The following is a 25,156-nucleotide window of genomic DNA, read 5'->3' as shown; positions in this document are numbered from 1 at the left end:
AATGATGCTGGTAGTGCCTCTGTGGTATTTCAGAGAAAAAAAAATGCAACCATTTTGCCACCAGAGAAGATGAGATTTAAGAAACTCTGAAGACACCAAGGTCAATGGGGAATGGGAGGGAGCAGGTATTGTAGGTGCCAGAGAGCAAGATTCTGCTGCAGCCCATGGAGAAGACCATGGTGGAGCAGATTTTCACCTTGCAGCCCATGGAATATGACAGTGAGCAGAGATCCCATCTGTAGCCTGTGGAGGACCTGCGCCTGATGGACTGAGAGACATTTTATGATTCCCTGACTGCACCCCAGAGAAGTGACCCACGCTGGGGCAGTTGGTGAGATGCTGAAGCCTTGTGGGAAAGGACTCTCGTTGGTGAAGTTTGTGAAGGACTGTCTCCTGTGGGTGAGACCCCATGCTGGACCAAAGGAAGAGTATGAGGAATTCACACCCCCCCATACACACACACACACACACAAAGAAGGAGAACTTGTGAGGAACCGACTGAAACCCCCATCCCCGTCTTCCCTTGTGACACTTGGGGAAGGAGGGACAGAAATCATGAATCTGAGTCTGTACTTATCATTATCCTACTATGGTTTCTCTGTGTGTGTGTATAGTGTAATAAATTAGATGGCTTTTGGTTTTCATTCTGCGTTAAGTCTGTTTTGCCCATGATGCTGATTGTGGAATGATCTCTCCCTGTCCTTACCTCAATTACTAAGCCTCTCAGTATGTATTTTCTCCCCGGTCCAGCTGAGAATGGGAGTGATAGAGTGACTTTGGTAGGCATCTGGCCTCCAGCCAGGGTTAAAATGCCACAGTTCATGTTCTAAAAGGCACCTTAATGCCTCTAGGGTCTCTGTAAGGTTTCCTCAAGATACAGGACTCTTCTCACCACCTGGGATTCCAAACAAAAGGTAAATTGAAATTAAGTAATAGCTTTAACTTGCATCATTTAAAGGGCATGCATTTTGTGTGAGACTCCCATCTCACACATCTGCCTTGGTACATTCAAGGCTACTGCAGAGATCCCAGGAACCACTAGAAAGAAATAAAGACAGACGTGATTTTCAGCTCCAAGCAACAGAGTCAATGATCAGTTCATAAAACAGCGTCTGAAGCATATGACTACAGGCTACTAATCTAAATTTTTGACTGGTCCTATGTGGAGCCAGGAGTTGGACTCAATTATTCTTATCCAACTCAGGTTATTCTATGATTATAGAGCACATATTCTGTCCTCTTCCCCTTTTTTGAGATTGGTTAGGGACACCAATGACATGGGTATGTGCTACTGCTCTGCCCATCACAAACCTCAGTCTCCAGGCACACAGCTCACACCTCTCAGTGGGGGTGAGGTCAGTTTATCTTTTAGTCAAAAAAAAGAAAATCTCACATGTGCAAAGCACTACCTGAGAGAGTGTAAAAATGCTTGGTGAAACTTCTAGCTTGCTCGACTGACAGAAGGCCATTTTAACTTCTACTTGACCACACAAATCATTACGCAGGGTCTTATGATCTGAAGATGCTGGAGGCATGAAGGAAAAAAAACCCATAACTAATTTCAAGCCATACTCACTTTCTTTGATCATGAAGCCAGTCTCAAGTAAAGAAGACTAGATTGTGAGCTACATCACAGCTGAAAAATGCTGCAAACGTTTCTATTACAGATCAAATAGACAACATGGTTGCTCATGGCTGTAAGCATAGAGACACACAGAAACCCCAAAGCCAATCCTAAAAAGTCTCTAACTTACTTTGTTATTAGAGCATCACCTCCTGGAGCACCACATTCTGTGTACCCATATTACAACCAACAGAGAGATTACTTGAATTTCTTAAATTGAGATACATTATGTTGCTTGTGCAAGACAGGCTGCGTAGAAGGTATACTTCCCATGTGAGAAAATCCTTGATAGAGACTACATTTTCAGTTAAATTTTGCTGTGTGCATCAGATCAATCTGATCCACAAAACCTAGCTTCAACAAAGTGTAAATTTTTCAGCAGGGGAAGATGAAAATAGCTTAAGTGATCTACAGACAGTTGGGGAAATACAAGGAATGGCCACAAACGTGCCTACAAGGGATGAAAAAAAAAAAAAAAAGTAAGCAAAGTACAGTCCAAATCCCTTGTATTAGGTCTCAGTGATGATGTAGGATGCTGTAAGGCAAATGTACAGCCAGTATCAAAGCTGACAGAAGGTGATCAATACAGGAGGACTACAGGAAACGTCCTGCCAACCATTCAGATCAGGCAGGTAATTTGAGCAGACACATCCAGTGTTAAGATCATGAAAAATACTGCTCAGGAACTTTATTTTCCCTTATCGTCATTTTACCATTCTTACGTAAGAATTAATGACAAAACTAAAGGGAAATTCTAGGCCAAAACCTCTATTAAGAGGCAAAGTCAAGACTGAACACCCAAAACCTGGAAGAAACTTCATCATAAAGATAAAGTATCTCTTGAGAGTTATCTACTTTATTTTTCTGCCCTCACTTGGAGGACTCGACAAACACATTTGGTCTTCCAAGGATGTGGACATCCTTCCTCTGCAGAACTTCCTCTTTGGATTCTTCCCCTACCAATTCCTGCTTAGAGCCTCAGTAAACCATTACGGGATTTACTTGACAGACTGCAGATGCTTTCCACCTCTTACAAACCAACTTCTGAGAAGAAGCTGTGAGGCACAGCCACACACCTTCTCCTAATACCGGGCTACCTGATTCCCTGGAGGGTGTTTTCTCCTCCTCCTCTTTTAAATAAGGCTAAGGCAAAAACGTACCCTGTGCATGCAATACACGATACATGCGTAATGTGCTCAATTATTTCGGTTATGCCTTGGAGGTCTGCAAATGCACAACCTTGGCTTTTCTGCACTATTATTTCACAGCAGCAATAAAAGTAGCACGATGAGGAGGGGAATGTGTTCAGCCGAATTTCAAGTTACAATTGCTCAGACTTGCACCGTCTCCAAAGTTTACTGAGATGCTCATTAATCGCTGCAAGCTAGAAAGAATAATCAGAAACTTCCACCACAGGGGGGTAGTTTCCCAGCAAAAGCCGACCAAGTGATGAGTTACTGGCAGCACGCAGTGCCAATGGCTTCTCCTGTGTTTTTAAACCACATCCATCTATTCCAACACACTTCCCACCAGAACAGGAACAGTGCACAGGATCCAGGTTTCGCCCAAGCATGGTGCTCTTACAGATATGACACAGCCTGACCTGTTAACAGCTGCCCCTGCAATACCCGCTGCACATCTCCCTGTAAAGAAGGGCAACTCTGGATTGCACAGCGCTGCCAGCAAGTGATTATGTTCACACCAGCCACGTTTGAGTTTGGACCAGACCTGTGGCCTGTGGCACCTGATAGGCCAGTGGCCAGACTGCTCCACTACCAGTGGAGCAGTCAAAGCTCCCACGGGGAACTGAGCAGACAGAACCAGGGTTGTCAGGAGTCATCCCAGCTGCTGACTTCAACCGACAGCTCCTGATCTGACATCTTCCACTGCTTGGAAGTTGGGCCCGGGCGGGCAGTTGGCAGCATGAGTGCTTCACTAGTCAGCTGTGGGACATCATTTGCAAAGGAGCGTAACCAAGCGACATGCAGGACAGAACATCATTTGGACTGTGCTGTGCTTTCCAGGCACGCCTGTGCGGTCAAGGCAGGCTGCACACACGCGTCTCGGGAGACACACAGGCCACCAGCACAGAAAGCCTGGCCAGCCGCCTTTCGAAAAGAGCAAAGCCCGCACAGACCCGCGGTCTCTCTCGTTTCTTAACTAGCAGCAAGAAACTAAGGCAGAAGCGGGTTCTACCAGTACCAGCAGTACTTCAAACCCCAATTCCTGTAGCTCGGGGAAGGCCGCGTTGCACCCGCGCCGCGGCCAGCTGCTTTACTGCCCCGGCTACCGTGCCCAAGCCCACCCTGACGGGGGGCGGCTCACTCCGGGCGGCAGCAGAAGCGCGGCTGAAGGCAGCCGAAAGACTGCCTCTTCGCCCGGGAAAACCACAGCGGGACGACGGGCGGCGAGGCCGCCCCGAACAGAAACCCATGCCCGGCTTTCGCCCCGACGCACTTCGGCGTGACGAAACTCTCGACGTGGGTGTTCCGGGGCCGCTCCCACCTGGAGAGCGTCTTCGAGGCGGTGCGGGGGCTCCGCAGCGCCGGCAGCCGCGGGGGCAGGAGGCGGCAGCGACGTGCCCCAGTCCCGGCCCCGGGGGGCTTCTCGAGTTCCGCCGCGGCCGCCGCACCGCTTCCCCCCACACCGAGATCGAGAAACGCCAGGAGCCCCTTTCTGTTTCCCAGCGCCGTCCCGGAGTCCACCACCTGCGGGAAGGCAGCCGGGGCGCCGCCGGGCCCGGGCCCGTCCTGCCGCGGCGGGGCCGCGGCCCTCGCCCACCCCTTCCGCGGGCGCGCGGGGCGGGGGGGGTGTCCGGGGCGGCGGGAGCGGGACCCTGTCCCGCGGAGCGGCGGCACTTACTGTGGGGGGCGCGGGGCGCGGGCGGCGGCGCCTCCTCGGGGCTGGCAGCGGGAGCGGCGGTGCCGAGGCGCTGTGGGCGCGGTAGAGGCAACCCCGGCTCCCCGCGCCGCGGGGCGGGGCGCGGCCGCGGCTGACGGGCGGGAGACGGGCGTCTCTGCCCTCCGCTGCCCGGCGCCACCGCTTGCCCCGGGGCCGCCCCCCGCGGTGAGCAGCGCTTGTCGCCGGGCAGGGCCTGCGCTCTGCTTCTCTTTAGCACCACTTAAACTTCCGCCCCGGCCGAGCGGCGGGAGATAGCGCAGTGATTCCCGCGTCGGCCCGGGCGCAGGCAGGAAGGCGTCCCGTGGAGAAGGGGTTGAGCAGCCTGTAAAGGAACGCGGGGCACAGTGCTCAGTTTCGGGGTAGGCCTTGTCTTCGCCTCTTTCCCCGCTTCGCTACCGCAGGAGGAGTTACAGCTATTTCGCGGGCGAAACCCAAATAAAGTCGTTCTTCCGTTTGTAGTGACCTCGCCGCTCGGCACTGCTCAGTTTGGCAGCAGCCTGCTGCCCAGACTTCAACAGTTTCGCGTCTCTCCCGGCGTGGAGCTCCCCAGGGCTACCACGGGCTTTCACGTTTCAATGGAACAGACAAGGGGTTAAGAGAGTTAGTTGAGGAAGAAAGCACCAGCACCGAGAAAGAGCTTGGAGCTGCTCTCAAATGAGGGTTACATAGTGGATCACTTAAAAAAAAAACCCAAAGAACACAGAACAAGACACCCCCCCCCAACCCAACCACACCTTCAAGCACTAATCCAACCACGACAAAACAAGCAGGAAAAAGGAAGGCACAGAAAACAACCACCCTCTCAAACCCCACCCTCCACCCCCCCCAACAAAATAGATCAAAGCCATGCAGATTTGAGAGCTAAAAAGGGAGAGGAATAAGAAACACCAAGAAACTTGGTAAATCAGTCTATTTTATAGAGAGTAGTTTGGTCAGTGTGCTGAACCTGCCATTACAGGGGGGGTTCTCTGTTTTCAGTAAGAACAAACATTTGAAACACCACCTTAGAGAACAGACTGTCCAAGCTTATTTCCTTTTAATTGCTGTTGCTTTTGTCATGCCTGTTGCAGCTCTCAGGAGGAGCGCAGAAGTAGCCACAACTTGAAGTTCTAGAGGGTTTGAGTTTTTGCAGGTTTTATTGGGAAGATTATGCAAGTGTGGCAAATACACTCTGATTTGACATAATTCCATTCCGAGAGTGGCTTCCAGTAGCTATGAATATCACACAAAGTGCCCACTGACAGTCCACACTCTTCCAGCGTAAGCCTGAGTTTGCCAGGATTCTTCATAGTGCAGCTCTACGCAGACAACACGACAACGTTGTATGTCTCGGCAATGGCACACAAAATCTGCCCAGGTCACAGATAGGCAGCGTTTTGTGATCACCAGTACGATAAACTTAGCTTGAAATATTGAAGTTAATGAGATATATCACACTTCTCATTACCCAAGTCCGGTGTCACTGGGTGTGTGGTGCAGCGTAATGAATTAGAGTTTTCTTTCCTTTCTTCCATGTTGAGTCTGTTTTGCCCATGATGCTGATTGCAGAGTGACCTCTCCTTGTCCTTGGGTCGACTCCTAAGCCTCTTGAAGCTTTGAAAAGCCAGAATCAAACTCAGTAGCCTTGGTATTCTTTATTGCAGGACTGGGCACACAGGGGGATCACTCCTAATGTCTGCACCCGTTTTGAACAAAATTTCTGCTATTTATACAGATTAACTAGACATATTCGTGACAATTTCTAAGGAAAGGCAGGCTTATGCACACGATTTCCAGTAAGTCATTTACATTAGCTCCTCCCAGATGGAGCATGCTCAGTGACACTCAGGGGATCTGGTAGTCATCAGGGGTGAAGGCTGGGTGTCTTTTCCTTCAGTGCAGGCTCTTCACGCTTTTCTCCGTAGTCTGAAAAACACATTCCTGCTCTCAAAAACATTCCTACAGAAAGTAGGTAGGAAACCCTTTTAGCGGAAAACAAGATCTATTCTGTCTCCTAACTGTTTGTTCACCTCATTCTTGATTACTTCCCTGTCTTCACTTTCTTTATCTTCAAGGCTGTTTCTGCTTTTAGGGTTAAATTTTGTAGCTGCTCTAACAACACAGATCAAACGGCTGCAGCCATAGTCCACGAAAAGGCAGAACAAGCATGTGGGAAATGAAGAGCCTCCCTGGAAAAGAGACACAGTTGTGCTTGTTGGAGGAAAGCCATGAGGGCAAGAGAGAAAGTAATAAAGCAGGAGATGGAGGGTCTTGCAGAGACGTAAATGATGTGTTGCTTAGCATGTGGCATGGCGTGCTTTGTCACGTTAAGGAAGGTACTGACAGAAAGGCTCCCGCTCAGCGGGACAACCTTTTGTGTAAGGAAGTTGTGGTTCTTGTGTTAATGAAAACTACTAAAACGGGACTCCAGGCTGCTGCCTCAGCCATCGAGAGGGTGTAAAAGTTCACTCAGTTGTTACTGAAGTTGTTTTCGATCCTCGTGGATCGGGGTAGGCGCCTTTAAATACGTCAGAAATGGCGCCCAGCGTGGGGCACTGGCACGACTTTCTGTGGAGCCGGTGGGGTTGCTCAGCTGAACTCGGGACGAACGCTGCAAGGAAGCGATACCGATGGGCTCAGTTACCTTCCACAGGACGAAGGTGAGCAGCTGAGAACTATGGGGGCGAATCTAATCAAGGTTTTGAAGGAACATGGGAAGAAAATGGATAGTGAAGAGTTACAACCAACTTTTCTTTGGACATTTAAAAGTGATCCTTCCACGAGCAGTCGTAATATTGATCATCCAGAAGTCTGGGGTAAAGTTGGGGTCAGACTTCGGGACTGTGCCGCTAAAATGGCAGCTGGTTTGTTAACCTCTTGGCAGGTCATTTTCGAGACCTTAAAGGTGCATGTTGGTTCTCGGTGGGTGAGGGGCAAAAGAAGTCTACAACACCATTAGGTCTCCCACCATTGACACCCTCTTCCATGTACTGTAAGCCCAGCTAATGCTTCTGATGTTGATCTGGCTGATCCATTTGAGCCGGGGCGGATAGCCCTCGAAAAGGAGCTTGACTTTATCCCCCAGATTTTCTCGATAGATGGCAAGCTTCGCTTCCTTTGACGAAAGGAAGCAAGCAGGGGATGTGGACATTTTGGGTGTCTTCCCAGTAATACCTGCTCCTGAACTAGCACCACAATGAGAGGGTCTTTCTTAAAACCTTAAAAAAACACCTTCTGGGAAATGCTGGGAAAGGTTGTTTTTGCAAATTGAAAAGGGTTATTGTATTTTCTGTAGAAGAATTTAGGATATATAGAAACTCTTGATTAACTAAACAAAACTAAACTTTATTGGTGTACACAGCTGTAACAAAGATAGCAACCAGCCACAATCAAAAACAAAAGCAAAATAACAACAGCTCCTAACAGTGCATAAAATTCTGTCCTATAACGTCGTTCACACATCGCCACAGCATCTGCAACCCTGCCACGAGAAGCATGGGTCCTCTGCCTCGAAGTAAAGCAATAACAGGACAGGAAAACCTTGATTCTTTCTAAACTAACTGTTGTTGGTTTAGAAGAGACCTCTCAGTCTCAGTAACACCCACCTCTCTGGCTGCTCCAGGAGGTGAAACTGCACTTGTTGGGTAGGCTGTGACGATCTGAAAGTCTAATGGCATGGGAACAATACACCACTATAGCCATAGCAAGGACATTGTCCCTACTGCCCAGTTACAGTGCTGTAGAAAGGAAACCTTACCACTTGTGGAGTTGTAGGGCGAAGTTCAGGCGGAGGGATCTGAGGTCTCAACTTCACCAACACCAGCCGTTTTCTGCTGCTTAGCTGCTTTTTCACCTAAGTGTGTGTTTGTGGAAATGCACATGCACAATTTCCCCCCCCCCCACCTCCCCACAGAAAGCACTAGAAAATGAAGCTCACGCATGTGTGAATCCAGCGAACCCAGTCATTCCACCATGATGATGGCACATGACCAAAAAAAAAAAAAAAAAGCAATTGATTTCAACGCCATAATTGGCAAAGAAGACTCCAGTCAGTTGTGACCAGGCCTGGAGACCCACCTAAAGCTTAATTTGCTAAGTAATGGGTGACGGGGTGGGAAAACTGTGGACTTATGTCTCAACATTACTGAAATATTACATTAAGACACTTGGAAAGGGTTAAGGAAGGCTTGCTAACAGGATAGCTTGAAGTGCCACAGTGGTGACCTCCCATAAACAATGCTTCACTTGAATGACTCTGCCTCACTGATGAAGAAGAAACATCAATTGGGACATAAGTTTGAGTCTAACCACCATACTTTGAGTAAATTATGCACTCAAGGACGATGTGCTCTGTGAAAAGAAAATGATTTCTTTGATGAGGTGCAGTTCCCCCCTAACGAACTCCTTATCTGTCTTCTAATTGGTCATAAATTCAGGCAAAGCATTTCATTTAACTAGTTCAAGCTCCCCCTTGTCCTTGAAGGTATACAAAACCTGCTGAAACCAAACTTGTAGTTTGGATCAGAGTCAAGGGGTAACTGAGTCTGTGCAAAACAGACGGTTACTTGTGGTGACGAAGAGGTGGTTTGGACCACCACCAAACAGCAGTGAGCAGGCGCAGTGGGGAGGAGTTTATGGAAATCACTTCTTGGAACTCATTTTAATACGAAGCGGGACGGGCTATGAATATGTACAGGCGTATGAGGTAACCTAATGATTTTTGGATGAGGATATGGTGTAAAAGTGCTACAAACTCTGACCAAAGGTGTCCCTACTTTGTTAGGTCACCCACTCTTGCAAGAACATATAGTAAATTACGGGTTCACTAATGTGTCTACCTCGAGTCCTTTCTTAGGACCAGTGGCATTTCTAACAACCTCAGGCGTACGGTAACTGATCGTGGACTCCGGTGCTCCACATATCGCCTGTTTATTACAGTCTCTCTCTGATACTTCTGTTTGTACCCCACATGATTTTAAAACCATGTGTCGGCTTATTATGTCTGATACTCAGTACACTATGTGGGAATCAAAAATGAGACGGCTTGCTAGGTCTCAGGCTGCAGAAAATCAGGCGCTGGGTCAGCACCACCCTCTGCACATTGCTAATGGCAATGGGATCAAGCCCTCTGTGTCACAACCACCATTATCACCTGGGTGATGATGTCTGCACCGACATCACAGTTGTCAAGATTTTGATGGAGTCTATTCTGTGAATACTCTTAGAGTATATTGACAAAGTGACGGAAGGGTTTTTTTTTTGCAGGGATGTCAGGATGGCTGTCTAAACTGTTACACATAGAATGTTTGTCTTTTCATTCCAGCTTGTGTGCTGTGTTTCTTAAGATCTATACATAGGACTTTGAATCAATTTTTTAAGATGTAAATACAGGAGGAGGAGATGTGGGAAATGAGCTGTCGTGGAAAAGAGACACAGTTACACTTTTTGGAGGGAAGCCATGAAAGCAAGAAAAAAAGCAGTAAAGCACAAGATGGCAGAGGGTCTTTCAGAGATGTAAATTTGCTGTTGTTTAGCAGGGACATGGCATGCCTTGCTTTTTCATGTTAAGGAAGGTACAGACAGAAAGACTCCTGCCACAGCAGGAGTTCGCCAGGGTGGGACAACCTTGTGGTTCTTGTGTTAATGAAAACTACTGAAACGGGACTCCAGGCTGAAGCCTCAGCCATCGAGAGGGTGTAAAAGTTAGCTCAGTTGTTATTAAAGTTGTTTTCGATCCACCACGATTGGAGTACGTGCCTTTCAATTCGTCACACACACAAATACTTAGTAATTCTTCTTCTATTAGAGATGAATCTATCCAGTAGTATTGTGTATCATCGAACCGCTCAATACATATTTTCTCCACTGTCCAGCTAGAAAGGGGAGTGAGAGAGCAACGTTGGTGGGCCTCTAGCTTCCAGCGAGGGTCAAACAACCACACATCCTTACCTGGTGTGCAGTACCCCAATAGACAAAAAGAGCAGAGGTATTAGATTTTTTCCTTGTCTGCACAGAGGTGTGTGCTAAGTGGCAATTCCAACAAATGATCCCCCCTACACAGACAATTTACAACCTATTTCTCTTGTTAGAGGATTATAAAAGCTCCCCTCTTTTGGAGGGGGCTTGGGCAAGCCTTACGGGATTCACTGCAGGGTGCCCGCTTGTCCCCTGAGGCCACACCACTGCTTCCCCAACCCCCTGTGGGAGCCTTGTCAGGTCCTTGCCAGCACCCAGGCTGCTGGCACCGCTTGTCTATGAGGCTAAAGCTGCAACAGGTGGACAGACGCGCACCCCATGGGATTCCCTGGCTCTGCTTGGCCATACAGCACCTTGTGGGGTGGGAAGATGGCTGACCTTCAGCCCGAACGGCAGCAAGCCATCGAGCAGGACAGTAACGATCTTCTGCTCACAGAGGGACCTGTGGGCTCCGGCCCCTGGCCTGGAACTCCGGCATGTTTTGTGTTGTGGGTGGCACAGCTGCCCAGGAGCCTGGCCCTGGATCATGAGCATCCAGAATCCCCAGAACGTGGGCACAAAGGAGGCTCCCTGATCAGCCCACAGTGGGTCCTCACAGCAGCCCACTGCTTCATCCACGCCAGGTAAGGGGCAGCAGGGAACGGCACACAATGCTCCCAGCTGCCCTCCCCACAGCACCCTGGGCTACCCCATCCCATCCTGTTCCATTTGCCTGCTGGACACCCAGTGGCTGAACACTCCCCAGCCCAACTGAGAGACTGCTCAGGAGAAAGCTGGGCCGCACATGCCACTGCTTCCCAGCAGCCTTCAGCTCCACGTTCCTTGTGCCCAAGGCGTGCTAGGGTGGTCATGCTCTCTGTAGCATCGCTCTCCTCTCTGCCTTGTCAAAAGCGGGTGGCAGAACACTGCTGGACTGCGGCAGCACATGGCTCTGCTGCCTCTGAGCACGCAATTGACTCAGCCGGGTCCCGAGACCCAGGTGCGCGGTATCAGGCGGCTGATCGTTCACGAGCACTACAGCAACATCGGGCAGAAGAACGACATTGCGCTGCTGGATTTGGACCAGCCTGTCCAGTGCAGCGATTACATCCAGCTCGCGTGTGTGCCTGATGCCTGGCTGAAGGTGTCAGAGCTGACCAACTGCTACATCAGCAGCTGGGGCTCCACAGGTGCAAAATGTGAGCTCCTGAGCACTCCTTGTATCCCGAGGGCAAGCATGGCACACTGGGGAGGCGGGCTGGGCTTCCAGGCAGCAGAGGTGAAATGTTGCCACAGTCAGGCTGTGAGGACCTGTGGCAAGAAAGAGGAGGTGGGCCTGACCCATTAGCCAGAGCAAGACAGAAGGCAAACACCACTACAATGCCTTCCGGAGGCCAAGCCAAACCCTAGGCAAGGGGCTCGCCCAGACCGGGGAGGAGAACCAGCAACAAGCTGCTGCATTCTTTGCTCACAGCCGCAGGACCCACCAACCTAGTGCAGGAGGCCAAGGGTCCAGCAGTGTAGCAGCAGCAGGTGGTACTGAGGTGACATCCGCAGCCACAACCTGTGTGCTGGTTATCTGCAGGGTAGGTAGGAGCCTGTGACAAACAGGCCCCCAGCACCACCGGCAGCCCTGTCACGACAGCCTAAAGGTCCCCTAGGATCTGGCTTTGCCTGGCCACTGATCCGCAGTGTCAGAGGCCTGCTCCGTCCCGCCCACGCTCCTTGGGATTTCCAACAGGTGCTGAAGTCAGCGGAGTTGTTGAAATAGAAGTTGCCTGTTTTCACAGCTCACCACGTTTTGGCTCAGTCTCCTGGGTAAGGGCAAGTGCTTCCACGCCCCACATGGCCAAAATCCGGCCGCAATCATGTAGGGCACGAAGGGGAAGAGTCACTCAAAAGGCCTGCAGCCATGTCAGCTCGCAGCCACCATTGGTTCATGCGACCTGTCATCACCCAGAGGTGAGAAAGAGGAGCAGAGGTATTGGATTTATTCCATGTCTGCGCAGAGATGGGTGCTAGGTGGCAATTCCACCCAACTAGCCCCCTACACACAAAATTTACAACCTATTTCTCTTGTTAGAGGATTAGAACCCCCCCTAAATTTCCATTAGTTGGTGAGTAATTACCGCATCATCACCTACTGGTCAAGCATAGTCAGATTAGCAGGCATGCTGCTTCAAGGTGCTGTGCTGGGGTGTTTGCACAGGCCTTGAGCTGGGTGGGTGGTAGCGATCTTCCCCTGCAACCTGTCCCTTCCCCCGTTTTTGTTGCCCTCAAGCCTCTCCGGCCGTACCCCAGCTCTTGCATGCACTGAGGCAGGATGTTTCCACTTGATCAGTCTTTCAGCTCTTCTCCAAGGACACTTTGGAGCATAGCAGGCTACCTACCAGTCCTTTCTTTGGCCCTTCTTCAAAAGCAGAGCTGTTAGCAAAGCTGATCAGTACATTTACCCCTAAACAAAACACTGTCAAAGCACTGATCCAAACACATTTCTGTCCCATGCAACTTCATGGGTATCAGTCTCCCTGCTTTGAGAGGATCAGACTTCCTGTGGCTCTCACATTATAGCTGCCCTTTCAACAACTACTACTGAACACACCGTTCCAATATTTACCATCTTGGCAGCGTGAAAGTTACTTATGCTTTCTGAGAGGTTCTATGATTATCCCTGGGGAGGAAAAATCTCATTTTATACATAAACAATCAAGCCAATACGCAAGTAAATTATTGATGCTAAACAAAAAGACAATTAGCTTGTTGAGCACTTAGTCTCTATTTGAGCAAATTCCTGTTTCTCAGGGACTCTTCATTCAGGTTGAACTTCTCCAGGAGGTTTCAGAGGCCCATGCATCTTTATCAGGCCTTGGTGCCCTTTTTACCTGTGGGTAATGAGTCCAGGAATTAATTCCCTCTACCTTGAGAGCAGAGCAGCATAAGCCTTCAGTTGCACAGGACAGGGTCCTTTCCGTATCTGTCTTAGTGGCTCATCTTTGCAGGTCTGTATGGAAACAAGGTCTCCCAGTTGGAATGGGTGAACCAGTGTGTCCGAAGGAAGGGAATCCTTTTGATTGAGGTGCCTGTGCAGTGAAGATGAAGTCTGTGAAAGAGGGATTGAGGACTTGGTCTTGCTGCCTGGTCTTTTCTATGCACTTGGTCCTCCTTGACCTTTGAGAGGTTCAGAGGATATGCCTTGCTATAAATGATTTGCAAGGGGTATACTCCTTGCTGAACCCTGGGGGTTATTCGAATTCCCCAAAGAGCTATGGGTAAGGCCTCTGCCCACTTAAGTTGTGCTGCCTGACTAAGATTTGAGTTCTTCACTAGCTTTGTTGGTATGATAAGGGAAAGCCTCTGGCCAAGCACAGAAGGTATCTACCAGTACCAATAAATGGTTACACTGGTTGTGTTCAGGTAGTTCTGAGAAGTTTATTTGCCAGTATTCCCCAGGAGTTATTCCTTGTTTCCCAAGCCCTCCCATAACCACTTCTCCGGTTTTGGGGTTATTTGTGCACGTGGTGGTACGTTTCTTTACTACACTATCTGCTGTACTCTGCATTTTGTGCCCCAAAACGTTTCTTTTAGGAGTTCATACCGGCACATCTGCATTCCTTGGCACAGCCTTTTAAGCACAATTTCCGTCACACTTTTGGGAAGCAAGAAGTGTTTCCGTGGCGTCACCCACCAGCCTTGATCATTTTTAGAGCCGTCTGATTGTTCCGCCAACTGCTTTTCCTTTTCAGTGTGTCTTGGTGGTAATGGTTCTAAACGAGAGCCTGGAATTAAAGCTCCTTCTAAGCTGGACTCCCTCACGGCTGCTCCTTTAGCTAGTGGATCTGCATTTTGCTTTTCATGTTGGTGAGCTTTCCTCTTCTAGACTCGGTAGCCTGCTAAAGCTAGAAAATTAAGCAAGCAGCTGCAGCTTCCAGGCACTCTTCATATGTGTCAGTGCCAATCAACAAGCCATCTACTTATTGTAACAGTGTGACGGTGTTCTACTCAGCGTGCCCTTGTTCTAGTTCCTTTGCCAGTGCATAACCAAACAAGGTGGGAATAGTTTTGAATCCCTGGGGAAGTTCAGTCCGGCAGAGTTGCGTCTTCCGTCCTGTAGCTGTGTTTTCCCGGTCAAAAGCAAAACCGGTCTGACTCTGTTCACCCACAGGCATACAAAAGGAAGCATCCTTCAAGCCCAGTACTGAAAAATAGGTATTGCTCTCCGGAATTGAGACAAGGAAGGGATAAGGATTTGGAATCACAAGGTGCACGTCTGGGGATCTCGCATTCACTTCTCGTTAATCTTGTGCCAGACTGTATGCCTGGGAGTCAGGTTTCTTGACGGGCAAAACTGGAGTCTTGAATTCTGACTGGCATTCCCTTAGTTGCCCAGGCTCTAAAGGGGAATTTATTACAGGTCCCAGTCCCTTCTGATCTTCCAAGTTAATAGGACACTCTTTCTTTCTTACCATCTGGACTCCTGCTTTCAGCTGAATCTTGACTGGAGTCACGTTCTTGGCTTGGTCTGAGGTTCCCGAGGACCAGGCTGCAGGTATTATGGCATCCAATACTTCATCAGGCATATCTCCCTCTTCCATAGGATTCTTCTTCGTCAATAGGCGTATCTGAGCTCTCCATGCATTCTCTGTGTGAGTCTGTAACCAAACAGGATCTTCAGAGAAGGTTAATTGTGCATTGCATTGACAGAGTAAATCCCATCCAAGTAATGGCAAAGGGCATTCTGGCATAGAGAATTGAGGTGTCAATTTAGTATCCTCAATTCCAGGTTCCATAGGCTGTCAAAATGGCCTCAAAGATTTTTTCCCTGTAGTACCTATGATGTGTATCTTGGTCTTACTTAATGGTCCCTTACAACTAGTTAATGGAGTTGACAGATGGCCCTGCTATCAAGTAGAAAAGCTATCTTATCATTCCCCAGCTTAACAGGAGGATCTGCTGGGGAAGCTTGACTAGATTCCTCGGGTCCCCTGCGGTCTAACCTGAACTCTGCTGTTACAACAGTGTCCCCCTGCTCTTGACTATTCAAGAGGCTTGGGCGTTCCTTCTTCCTGTGACCCTCCTGCTTACAATAGGCACACTGATTATTTCTTAGAGCAATCGCTCTCACATTTGCTTCTCGTGAATTTTGTACTAGTCCAGTTGCGGAATGACCTCTCCCTGTCCTTATCTCGACTCTTAAGCTTCTCCGTATGTGCATGGTCTTCCCTGTCCAGCTGCAAAGGGCAGCAATAGACAGACTTTGGTGGTTGTCTGGCCTGCAGCCATGGTCAAACCACACCTGGCTAGCAGCTCTTGCAGTCCCAAATCTGCTCCCCAATGTGTAAACCTGAGAGCAGGGGGTAAAAGTAAGTGGGGATTTGTCCCTGGGTTGGGAAGCTACAAGGAAGGAGAAAGGTAGGAGCGAAGAAAGACATAGGGGATGAATAAGTATGTCAAACGGAGATAGGAGGGAGTCTGAGGCAGTCACACAAAAGAAGACTGCTGATTGGTTTGGTTGGTTGAGTGAGCCTTGCACCAAATCATCACCATAAATCCTGCCTTCTTTTTGAAGAGCAATTTCAAGCCATCTTCTGTGTGGTGCTAGTCAGAGAGCTACTGGTGGGAGTGCTCTGTGGGTGTGTGTATGCAGTTCACTAGTGAACCTGAAGCTGGACTAGCTTGCAACCAAGAGGAGATACAGACCTGCAGTGTCCCACGGACTGTGTCACTTACTGGGTACACCTTGATGTGCATCCATGGACTGTAATGGAACTTAACTCCCATGCTCATATTGAAGGGATCCATGACCACGCTGTTGTGGTTTAACCCCTACCAGTACCTAAACACCATGCAGTCAAGGCAGATGTAATAAGGTAAGGTCCTCTGAATGTTAGCCATTGCTGATCTTGCATACAGGTGGAGAGGACCTATCAATTGCAGACTGAGAACAATTAAAGGCGACTTTAGGGCCTTAGGGTGGCTGGTGAGGGAATCTGGGGTACATTTTATTTTTTCCTCTCCCCTTCCAGGTGGAGGAAGTCACATTGATGGAACCAGGCAATCCAAGCTATCTATTTTCCATACTGAGATGGACAATGTGGTACTAGGCTTGCTTCAGTGGACAGTGAGGTGTGTTGAGAATTGGCTGTTGGACCGAGCTCAGGGGGTGGTGATCAGTGGAGCAGAGTCTGACTGGAGACCTGTGACTAGTGGTGTTCCCCAGGCTCAGTGCTGGGTTCAGTCCTGTTTAGTATCTTCATTGACGACCTTGATGAGGGAATAGCATCCCCTCTCAGCAAGTACACTGACGATACAGAGCTGGGAGGAGTGGCTGACACACAGGAACACTGTGCTGCCATCCAGCGAGACCTGGACAGGCTGGAGAGCTGTGCAGTTAGAAACCAAATGAGGTTTAATAAAAGCAAGTGTAGAAGCTTCTGCTGTTCATATCTAAGAATACATAACAACACTAAAGGTAAATTCTAGGCCAAAACCTCTACTAAGAGGCAAAGTCAAGACTAAATACCTGAAATCTGGAAGAAAATCCATCATAAAGACATAACAATCTGAGAGTTTATCTGCTTTGAAGATTATTGGGAATTTTTGTGTCCCTCAGTTGAAGGACTCGACAGATGAAAACCACCACATTGGTCTTCCAAGCAGGAAAAACCCAGCAGGAAAAAAGAAGGCTCTGAAAACAACCATGCCTCCTCCCCCCAACAAAATCAAATCCGTGCAGATTTGACAGCTAGAAAGGAGGAGGAGCAAGAAACACCAAGAAACTTGGTAAATCAGTCTTTATAAAATAGTTTGGTCAGTGTGCTGAACCTGCCATTAGAGGGGGGTTTCTCTGTTTTCAGGAAGAACAAACATTTGAAACACCACCTTAGAGAACAGACTGTCTCCAAGCTTATTTCCTTTTAATCACAATTGCTTTTGTCATGCCTGTTGCAGCTATGCTAACAGCTGGGGCTCTCAAGAGGAGTGCAGCAGTACCTAATGGAGGGTAGCTCAACAGCACATTTCTGTAACTGGCAGCAAGGTTCCTGAAATGCAGAACATGCCTCAGCTTACCTTGTGCCACTGCAGGGCGGTACAAGCCCTGCATTTATTCCACTCTCCCTCTTTCTCCATCAACATCCCACAGCCTCAGCTGTTGGCTGAGAATGTTCTGGTTGAAAGCCGCACAGCAAGCCAGTTTAAGTACCCGGATAGCCAGAGTTTCTGCTCTCGCCAGTTACTGCGCGAGCAGTGAAGAATGGGGATCATGCCGCTGCAGCAACACAAGAATGATGCACACCAACTGCAATAGGTATTGTGACACAGACAAACCCAAGTCACAGCTGCACCTCTACAATATTTCAAAGGGACCTGACCAACCCTAAGCTTGGTTATTCTGTCTGGATGTGGAACTACGCTTGATTAAGCACCGCTAAGGGCCAGTTTTCAGGTTGGTTTGTGTGCACTGCTCCACTGGAGGGACTTGCAGAGCATCAGGGAGAAAGCATTGCCAGAGGACAAAAGACAGCAGAAGTTAAGGTCAACAGCAGGGACTGGTCTGATTGCCTTCTTCCCCAGTGCCTAGTTTTAGAACTAAGAATGCCCTTTTAGAAGCTTGAGATACACCAGAAGTGAACTCGCTTGGAGGATTCCATCGTTACAAGCAAGCTGCCAGGAATGCGGCTTACACTAATGTTAAACATCAGGGAACAAGCACAACTGATCACAAGTAAATGAAGTAGCAGTGACTTGGAGTTCTAGAGGGTTTGAGTTTCTGCAGGTTTTATTGGGAAGATTATGCAAGTGTGGCAAATACACTCTGATTTGACATAATTCCATTCCGAGAGTGGCTTCCAGAGTAGCTATGAACATCACACAAAGTGCCCACTGACAGTCCACACTCTTCCAGCGTAAGCCTGAGTTTGCCAGGATTCTTCATAGTGCAGCTCTACGCAGACAACACGACAACGTTGTATGTCTCGGCAATGGCACACAAAACCTGCCCAGTTCACAGATAGGCAGCGTTTTGTGATCACCAGTACGATAAACTTAGCTTGAAATATTGAAGCTAACGAGATATAAATATTAAAGGACAAGACATCAAGGACATCATTGTCTACTGTTGCCAGGATCTTTGCACACTTTCCTTCTCTGAACGTGATTGTTAGTTGAGTGGGTGCCTAAAACTAACGCATGTCTACAAGCAGCTACCAAGTCAGGGTTTCAGTTGATTCAAGGAGGGTGATACTAGTAACTCCGTTGTTTTTCTTTTCGTAACAATAAGGAATTAGAGGCTCTGACACTGAGTAGATACGACATACGCGTTGGGTGAGCCTGTTTGGAAGGCAGTGTCACTGCCGGTCAGTTGCTTTTCTGGTCCATCACTGTACTTCCAACTGTTCTGCCATCAACTTCAATTCCAATCTCTAGGTGGTGTGGCAGAACAATTCCAGTTGGCTCCCTGAACAGCTGTACCAGTCTGAAATGCTGTCACGTGTTTCTTCATGGCAAAATATTCACATTCTTCTTATTGCACAATTGGAAAATTCAGGTTATGTGCATATGAACCTTCATAGTGTTTGCACTGCAACTTGCGAAACAGACATTTAAAATGACCTTAATACGTTTTACAAAATCTTTTTAAACGGTTTTATATTCTTAAGATAAAAGCATCCTGAGAATGTTACAAAGTTCATTTTACAAGCCCTTCATTTCTGCTATGCTTTATTTATCCCCATAGTTCCTAATTGGACAAGTTTATTTTACAGTTAGCATATTGGTGCTGTATTTCACAAAATATCTTTTAGCAAAAAGTACACCATTGGCATTCAAGTAATCCAGCCTCACATCTAATTTACAAATTAAACCTCTGTTGAGTTCTCACGTCAGGAAAAGTAAACCAGAACACTTACAGAAACAGGTTTGAGCCAACTAAAAAAAAGTGAAGGCTTTGTGCATTAATAATTTGGTCAAGCATTTAAGTTGCGCAGGTTGGTATTTTGGCAAAAAAAAAGTATCTATCTCTCCCTTCCAAAAATGTCTTCTTTCAGTTCACACCAGACGTAAACATACGGCACAAAGACTGACAGTATGAAAGTTCTTTGCTGTTGGACTTGTTTCCTTTTTGCTTTTCTGAAGTACTCAGGAAAAGCAGACAAACAAGAACGGAAGTGCTAAGAATGAGGGGAGTATCTTTGGGCTAAATAAAAGTCTTACAGGGAACAAAATTAAAAATAAGTTAGGCTTTTTTTTTAACTCCATCTGCAGACATGTACATAAATAGTCTCTGAAGAAATTCTAGTGCTGTGTTGCAATACAGTATCTTCCAGTAGCTCTATGATAAAGACTAAAGCTTCACACATAATCTTGACAGGTTTACTAGGAAGATACCCATTAATATTTACACACTTTTGTAAAGGGAGTGTTTGGGGTTAAAAATATATTTCTTCTGAAAAGGTAAGCCTGCCATCCTGATGGCAGTGATTCAAGCTATAGAAGAGAAGACGAGTTTCAGAACATCCTTCAGTTTCTTACACCCTAGGTCAGAGGAAAGAGGTGAGCCAAGCAAGAGAGGTAAGCAGCTGGGATTCCACGAATGGAGACAAGCAGTGGCCCGCTACAGGAATGCTTGCGTGGCCAGGAGTGCCTATGCCTACAGGCTTTGTGTCTCTTCTACACGCAGGTAGAATGTTTTGTTGCCAGCTGACTAAGCACGTCCAGAAGAGGGACAGGTATGGTTGCCACAGTGAAAGAGTAACATTATCTCCAGCTTCCCTATGGAAAGACCAGCCTTTAGAAGCTGTTGAATGTAAGCAGAGGCCGTGCCCAGGTGGTGCACTCCAGATGGGAGTGTCACTACCTTGTCACTACCTCAAAAGGAAGAGTAAACCACTTCAGTGACATCTCGGTAGTATTAGAAGTACGTAATTCAGAGTTGTGTACAGCTTTGATTTTAGGCAATGATCAAAATCTGAAGGACCTTGTTAATCTTTAAGGCATCAGTGCACCAGGGATCAAAAGCTCCAGGTGACAAATACGGAGGGGAGAGAACAAAAATATCCCCCACCCTCCCCCCCAATTTTTGTGGCACAAGCTATCGCTGTGTTTCTGCTCTGTTGGCTAGTTCCAGGACAAATCTTTTCAGGGATGGCGGAAGGGGAACGCTACATGCAGTTCTGAGAAAAATACTAGATCATAAATTTCACATCATTTTTTAACACGTCGTTTAAAGGGCTGAACCTGTCGGGTATGATCCTCATCTTTACTGTTCCATCCGCACCACAGGAGAATATGTGATTTGCTGGTCCTGTCTCAATTTGCATGACTCCCGTCCCGATGTTTCTGAAGAGAGACTGTCGAGCATGCTCATTGATGAAAGTGTGAAGAAGGCTAAACGTAGACAGACTCCATACCTGAAAAAGCATCAAAATACCCATCTCTTATAAGGAAAACTGTCGTGCTCTTAAAATTCACCACTAACGATTCATGGAGAAACAGGACTGTGTTTTGCATTCATTTTTCTGACACCAGCTTAGAAGAGAAGGAGACACGTAGCTATGTGTAATGGCACAGTTACAGAATAGTAATATCCATTTTTGGTAATAAGGAATACATACAGGGCCTAAGGCAATGCAAACAGGAGGACTGAAAGGCAAGCTGAACGTTTCAGAATTAAGTTAGCCAATGTAAAAGCCAGGGCTGAAAACAAATGCAGAACACATGACCTATCTGAGTATTCCATATGAATGCAAGAGCCTCTCTGAGTCTGCACATCATCCCCATACTCACCTCTGCTCCCTCCCCCCCACTTAGTACCTTTATGTTGCCTTCCGCAGATCCTGTGACAAAATACTCTTCTGTGGGATCAACAGCAATTGCTTTGACTGGAGAGTCATGACTCTGGAGTAACTGTTGCTGCTGTTTCTGGCGAAGATCAATTATACATGTAAAGCCTTTTCTGCCTCCAGAGATTAACAGCTGGTGTTTTGGAGCATACGCTAGCACAGTCGCTCCGCTGTCATGACAGGTAAAAGCTGAAAGCCAAAGCAAATTTCAGTAAACACACAGAGCTAACTTTAAGCTTGTATTCACTTCTTATGTTCCAAGACAGTGTAACAATGACTTTAATGCTGTAGCCCAGTTGACACAACCACTCCTCGTACTGCAGTGCCCTATACATGTAAGCCTGGATTCACACCAGGAACCCTAAAGTTGCATTACCGGCAAGTGAAGCAATTGCAGTCTCTGAGAAAGACAACTGTATATCCCTTTTTCTAACCCTGAGTAAGCAGAAACCATTCAGACTTGATCAGAAACAGCTTCTTTTCAAACTCTGTAACGCTTGTCATTTTAAGACACCTTTCTACAGTAAATACCCTCAATTAGTTGCCCAAGTATCTTTCAAGTCTCCACTTTTAACTTGCTGCTTTCACATTGGTTTGGCTATGTCTACTTCCCCTCAGGTAACTGGAGGAAGTGAATGAAGGTTATGCTTGCTGGAACAAAGCTCGCTCTGCCTGGGATAAGATTCCCTGAATCCTAGCACATGGCATGCAGGACATTGTGTTTGAAGTGCAAAGGGTTCTCTGACTTCACAGATAGAAATTCCACATGTCTCACTCATGACCTTATGCATTCTGCCGTATGTCAGTGCCAGAGTTGACAACTCCCCCTGAGGCTAATTCTGTATGCCAGACATTGAAATGCTAGTTATTTTATTAGTAATACAGTTAATGAAACCCTGCTGAGCATTTAGGACAGCTGAAATAGCGGACCTATGGGAGTAATTCTTCTGAGACATTGTTCTAACAACACATGCAGATTACTACACATGCACACATGCAGTTAAAGCCTTGGAAATGCTCCACCATATTACTAGACTATTAGGAGAACTTACTACTACATCTGCTTGTTCATGATACCAGTTTTTTAAAATAACAATTTTCTCAAAAATTTGGGGCATTTATTCATCTACAGAGGTCTGGAGAATCACGGTCTAATTATGGCTTCTCAGAGGAGAGGGTTTTCACAGAGGCAATGAGATACTCCATAGTTCCTCAAAAGATGTCCCCTCATATTATCCAGACAGGCATTGCATCTACCAGAGCCCCACGGTACCTTTACACTACGGTTATTCCAGCTAATACTCAATTGATAACGTTGGAGTGGGGCCTCTCTGGTTTATCCACAGAGCCACAGCCACGGGAATCTGGACTTGAAGAGTGGCTGCACAGCCTGCAAATCCATATCACCTGTGTTACAAGTCCTGAAGTTTTACAGTGTTACAGCTACTGTCTTCTCAGCATGCTCGCCACTACAAGCAGCATTGCTCTGAATCTTTACAAATGACCAGAATTTACAGGTGTCTGGCGGGTAGCGAGTAGGAGTAAGGTAACAAGGAATAAGGTAGGGAGTAGACATAGCCATTTGCAGTGCAAAGACACAAGGTATGAAAAGGAAGGTGCTCATGCCCACAATACCAATCACTATACAAAGCAATAAAGAATTTCTCAGGAATGTTTTTCTGTCTCTGCTGGTGCACTCAACCACGACAGTGAAAGATGTTTCAGCGCTAATATTAAAATTACTTCTCAGAGTAATACATCCACACCGCCATGTTATTTTTGGCTGTGATAAAATATTTTGCTGGTTGTGTTTTACTTACCATGCACCAGGCTATTCGTAGGTGAAACCAAAGTATCCCAAAGACAAATATTTCTGCAGAAAAAGACAGGTCTTAATTCAGCAACAGATGTTTTAAAGTATTTTGAAAAGTCATCTGAATCTCAAAAAGAGATTACTTCAGGCATAAAAGCCACAGAACACGAGTATTACTTTTGAGCAGACCCCAAATTACCTTTAGTTACACATGCTACAAAAGGAACATGCCCTCCACACAAGCATTTACAACAGGTTATTCTCATAAGGGACTCAAATTGAGATTACAATCTTCTATAGCCGACTTCAACTGAATGTCAGCAGTTTTTCCTGTTTCTTGATCAAAATTTACTGAGGAAAAAGCCTGAAAGGAAGAGCTATGCACCATTCCCTGTGTCTACAAAGAAAGTAAGACAGGCTCATATGAATAGAATTAAACAGAACAGAGGATTTCAGTTGGAAAGGACCTACAACCATCACCTATCCCAACTGCCTGGCCCTTTAAGGGTACCAGAAGTTAAAGCATGGTAAGAGCAGTGTCCAAATGCCTCTCAAACATGGACAGGCCTGGGGCATTTACCACCTCCCAGGAAGCCTGTTCCAGTGTCCAACCAACCTTTCAGTAAAGAAATGCTTCCTGATGTCAAGTCTGAACTTGCCCCAGTGCAGCTCTGAACCATTCCCACATCGCCTGTCACTAGATCCCAGAGAGAAGAACACAGCACTTCCCTCCCTACTTCTCCTCCTATGGAACATGAACAGATGATCCATACTTCCCTACAGAACCTCCTCTAACAGGCATGGAGAATGCAGCTGCCAACATTGCTTCTCTCCCCTCCTGCAAAGGAGGAGAGAAGTATGCACGTGGTGCTCAGACTGCTTCAGGAGCATTATTTTCAGAACGGGGGACAGGAGATACAAACATGCCACCCCTCACGCTCACACATCACCACAGCGGTTCTTACCTGTTGTCAGAAGACAATCCTGCCGTGGCGATCAAAGATGCGGAACTGATGAAGACGAAGTCATTGGCTGTTTTGTTATGACACTGCCATGTCTGAAAAATTCCAGTTTAGAAATTAGTAATTACAAAATAAATAGATTTTAGGTAAGCACAAAGTCTTAATTCCTCAGGAAGGCAAGCTACTTCAAAAACAACATAAACACCACCAATATAAAGGTATGTATATGCCTTCTAACACTCTTCATTTTTCATGGAAGTATAGTTTCCAGTCCTGTGTTATGGAAAACTGATTAACAATTGACAGTTATTGACAAGTCTCACAGCATTCTGATTGAGAAACTGGCTGTATGGCCGGGCCCAAAGGGTGGTGGTGAATGGAACCAAATCCAGCTGGAGGCCAGTCACGAGTGGCATCCCCCAGGGCTCAGTCCTGGGTCCAGTCTTGTTCAACGTCTTTATCAATGACCTCGATGAAGGGATTGAATGTTCCCTCAGTAAGTTTGCAGATGACACTAAGCTGGGAGGAAGTGTTGATCTGCTTGAGAGTAGGGAGGCTTTTCAAAGGGATCTGAACAGACTGGACTGATGGGCTGAGACAAATGGGATGAAGTTTAACAAGGCCAAGTGTAGAGTCCTGCCCATGGGACATAACAACCCCATGCAGCTGTCAGGCAGAGAATGACCTGAGGGTGTTGGTTGACTACAGGCTGAATATGAGCAAGCAGTGTGCCCAGGTGGCCAGGAAGGTCAGAGGGATCCTGGCTTGTAGTGTGGCCAATAGGTCTAGGGAAGTGATTGTGCCCCTGTACTCAGCATTGGTTGAGGCCACACCTTGAGTACTGTGTCCAGTTCTGGGCTCCTCTCCATATTGAGGACATTGAGGTCCTCGAGTGAGTCCAGAGAAGGGCAGCCAGGCTGGGGAAGGGGCTGGAGGGCAAACCATATGAGGAACGGCTGAGGGAGCTGGGGATGTTTAGCCTGGAGAAGAGGAGGCTGAGGGGAGACCTTATCACCACCTACAACTACCTGAAGGGAGGTTGTAGAGTGGTGGGCGATGGTCTCTTCAGCCAGGTGACAGGAGA

The 25,156-nt window shown here is 47.3% G+C and overlaps 1 protein-coding gene across 1 annotated transcript in view; it reads right to left on the bottom strand.

Annotated features, from left to right (window-relative positions):
- Nucleotides 1-20,640: 20,640 nt before the first annotated feature.
- The window catches only part of DMXL1 (Dmx like 1), a gene marked incomplete at both ends in the record, with an annotated part of 78,655 nt that continues 74,139 nt past the window's right edge, over nt 20,641-25,156 (bottom strand). The window contains 4 exon segments of the mRNA XM_084277966.1: nt 20,641-20,865; nt 21,269-21,486; nt 23,118-23,170; nt 24,076-24,167. Coding sequence (XP_084134092.1) covers nt 20,641-20,865; nt 21,269-21,486; nt 23,118-23,170; nt 24,076-24,167 — 588 coding nt within the window.

Source organism: Gallinula chloropus, assembly GCF_964237585.1.
Source record: "Gallinula chloropus genome assembly, chromosome: Z".
NCBI classification, from domain to species: Eukaryota; Metazoa; Chordata; class Aves; order Gruiformes; family Rallidae; genus Gallinula; species Gallinula chloropus.
Note: the sequence above shows the minus strand (reverse complement) of the source record. Positions and strands in the feature narration are given on the sequence as shown.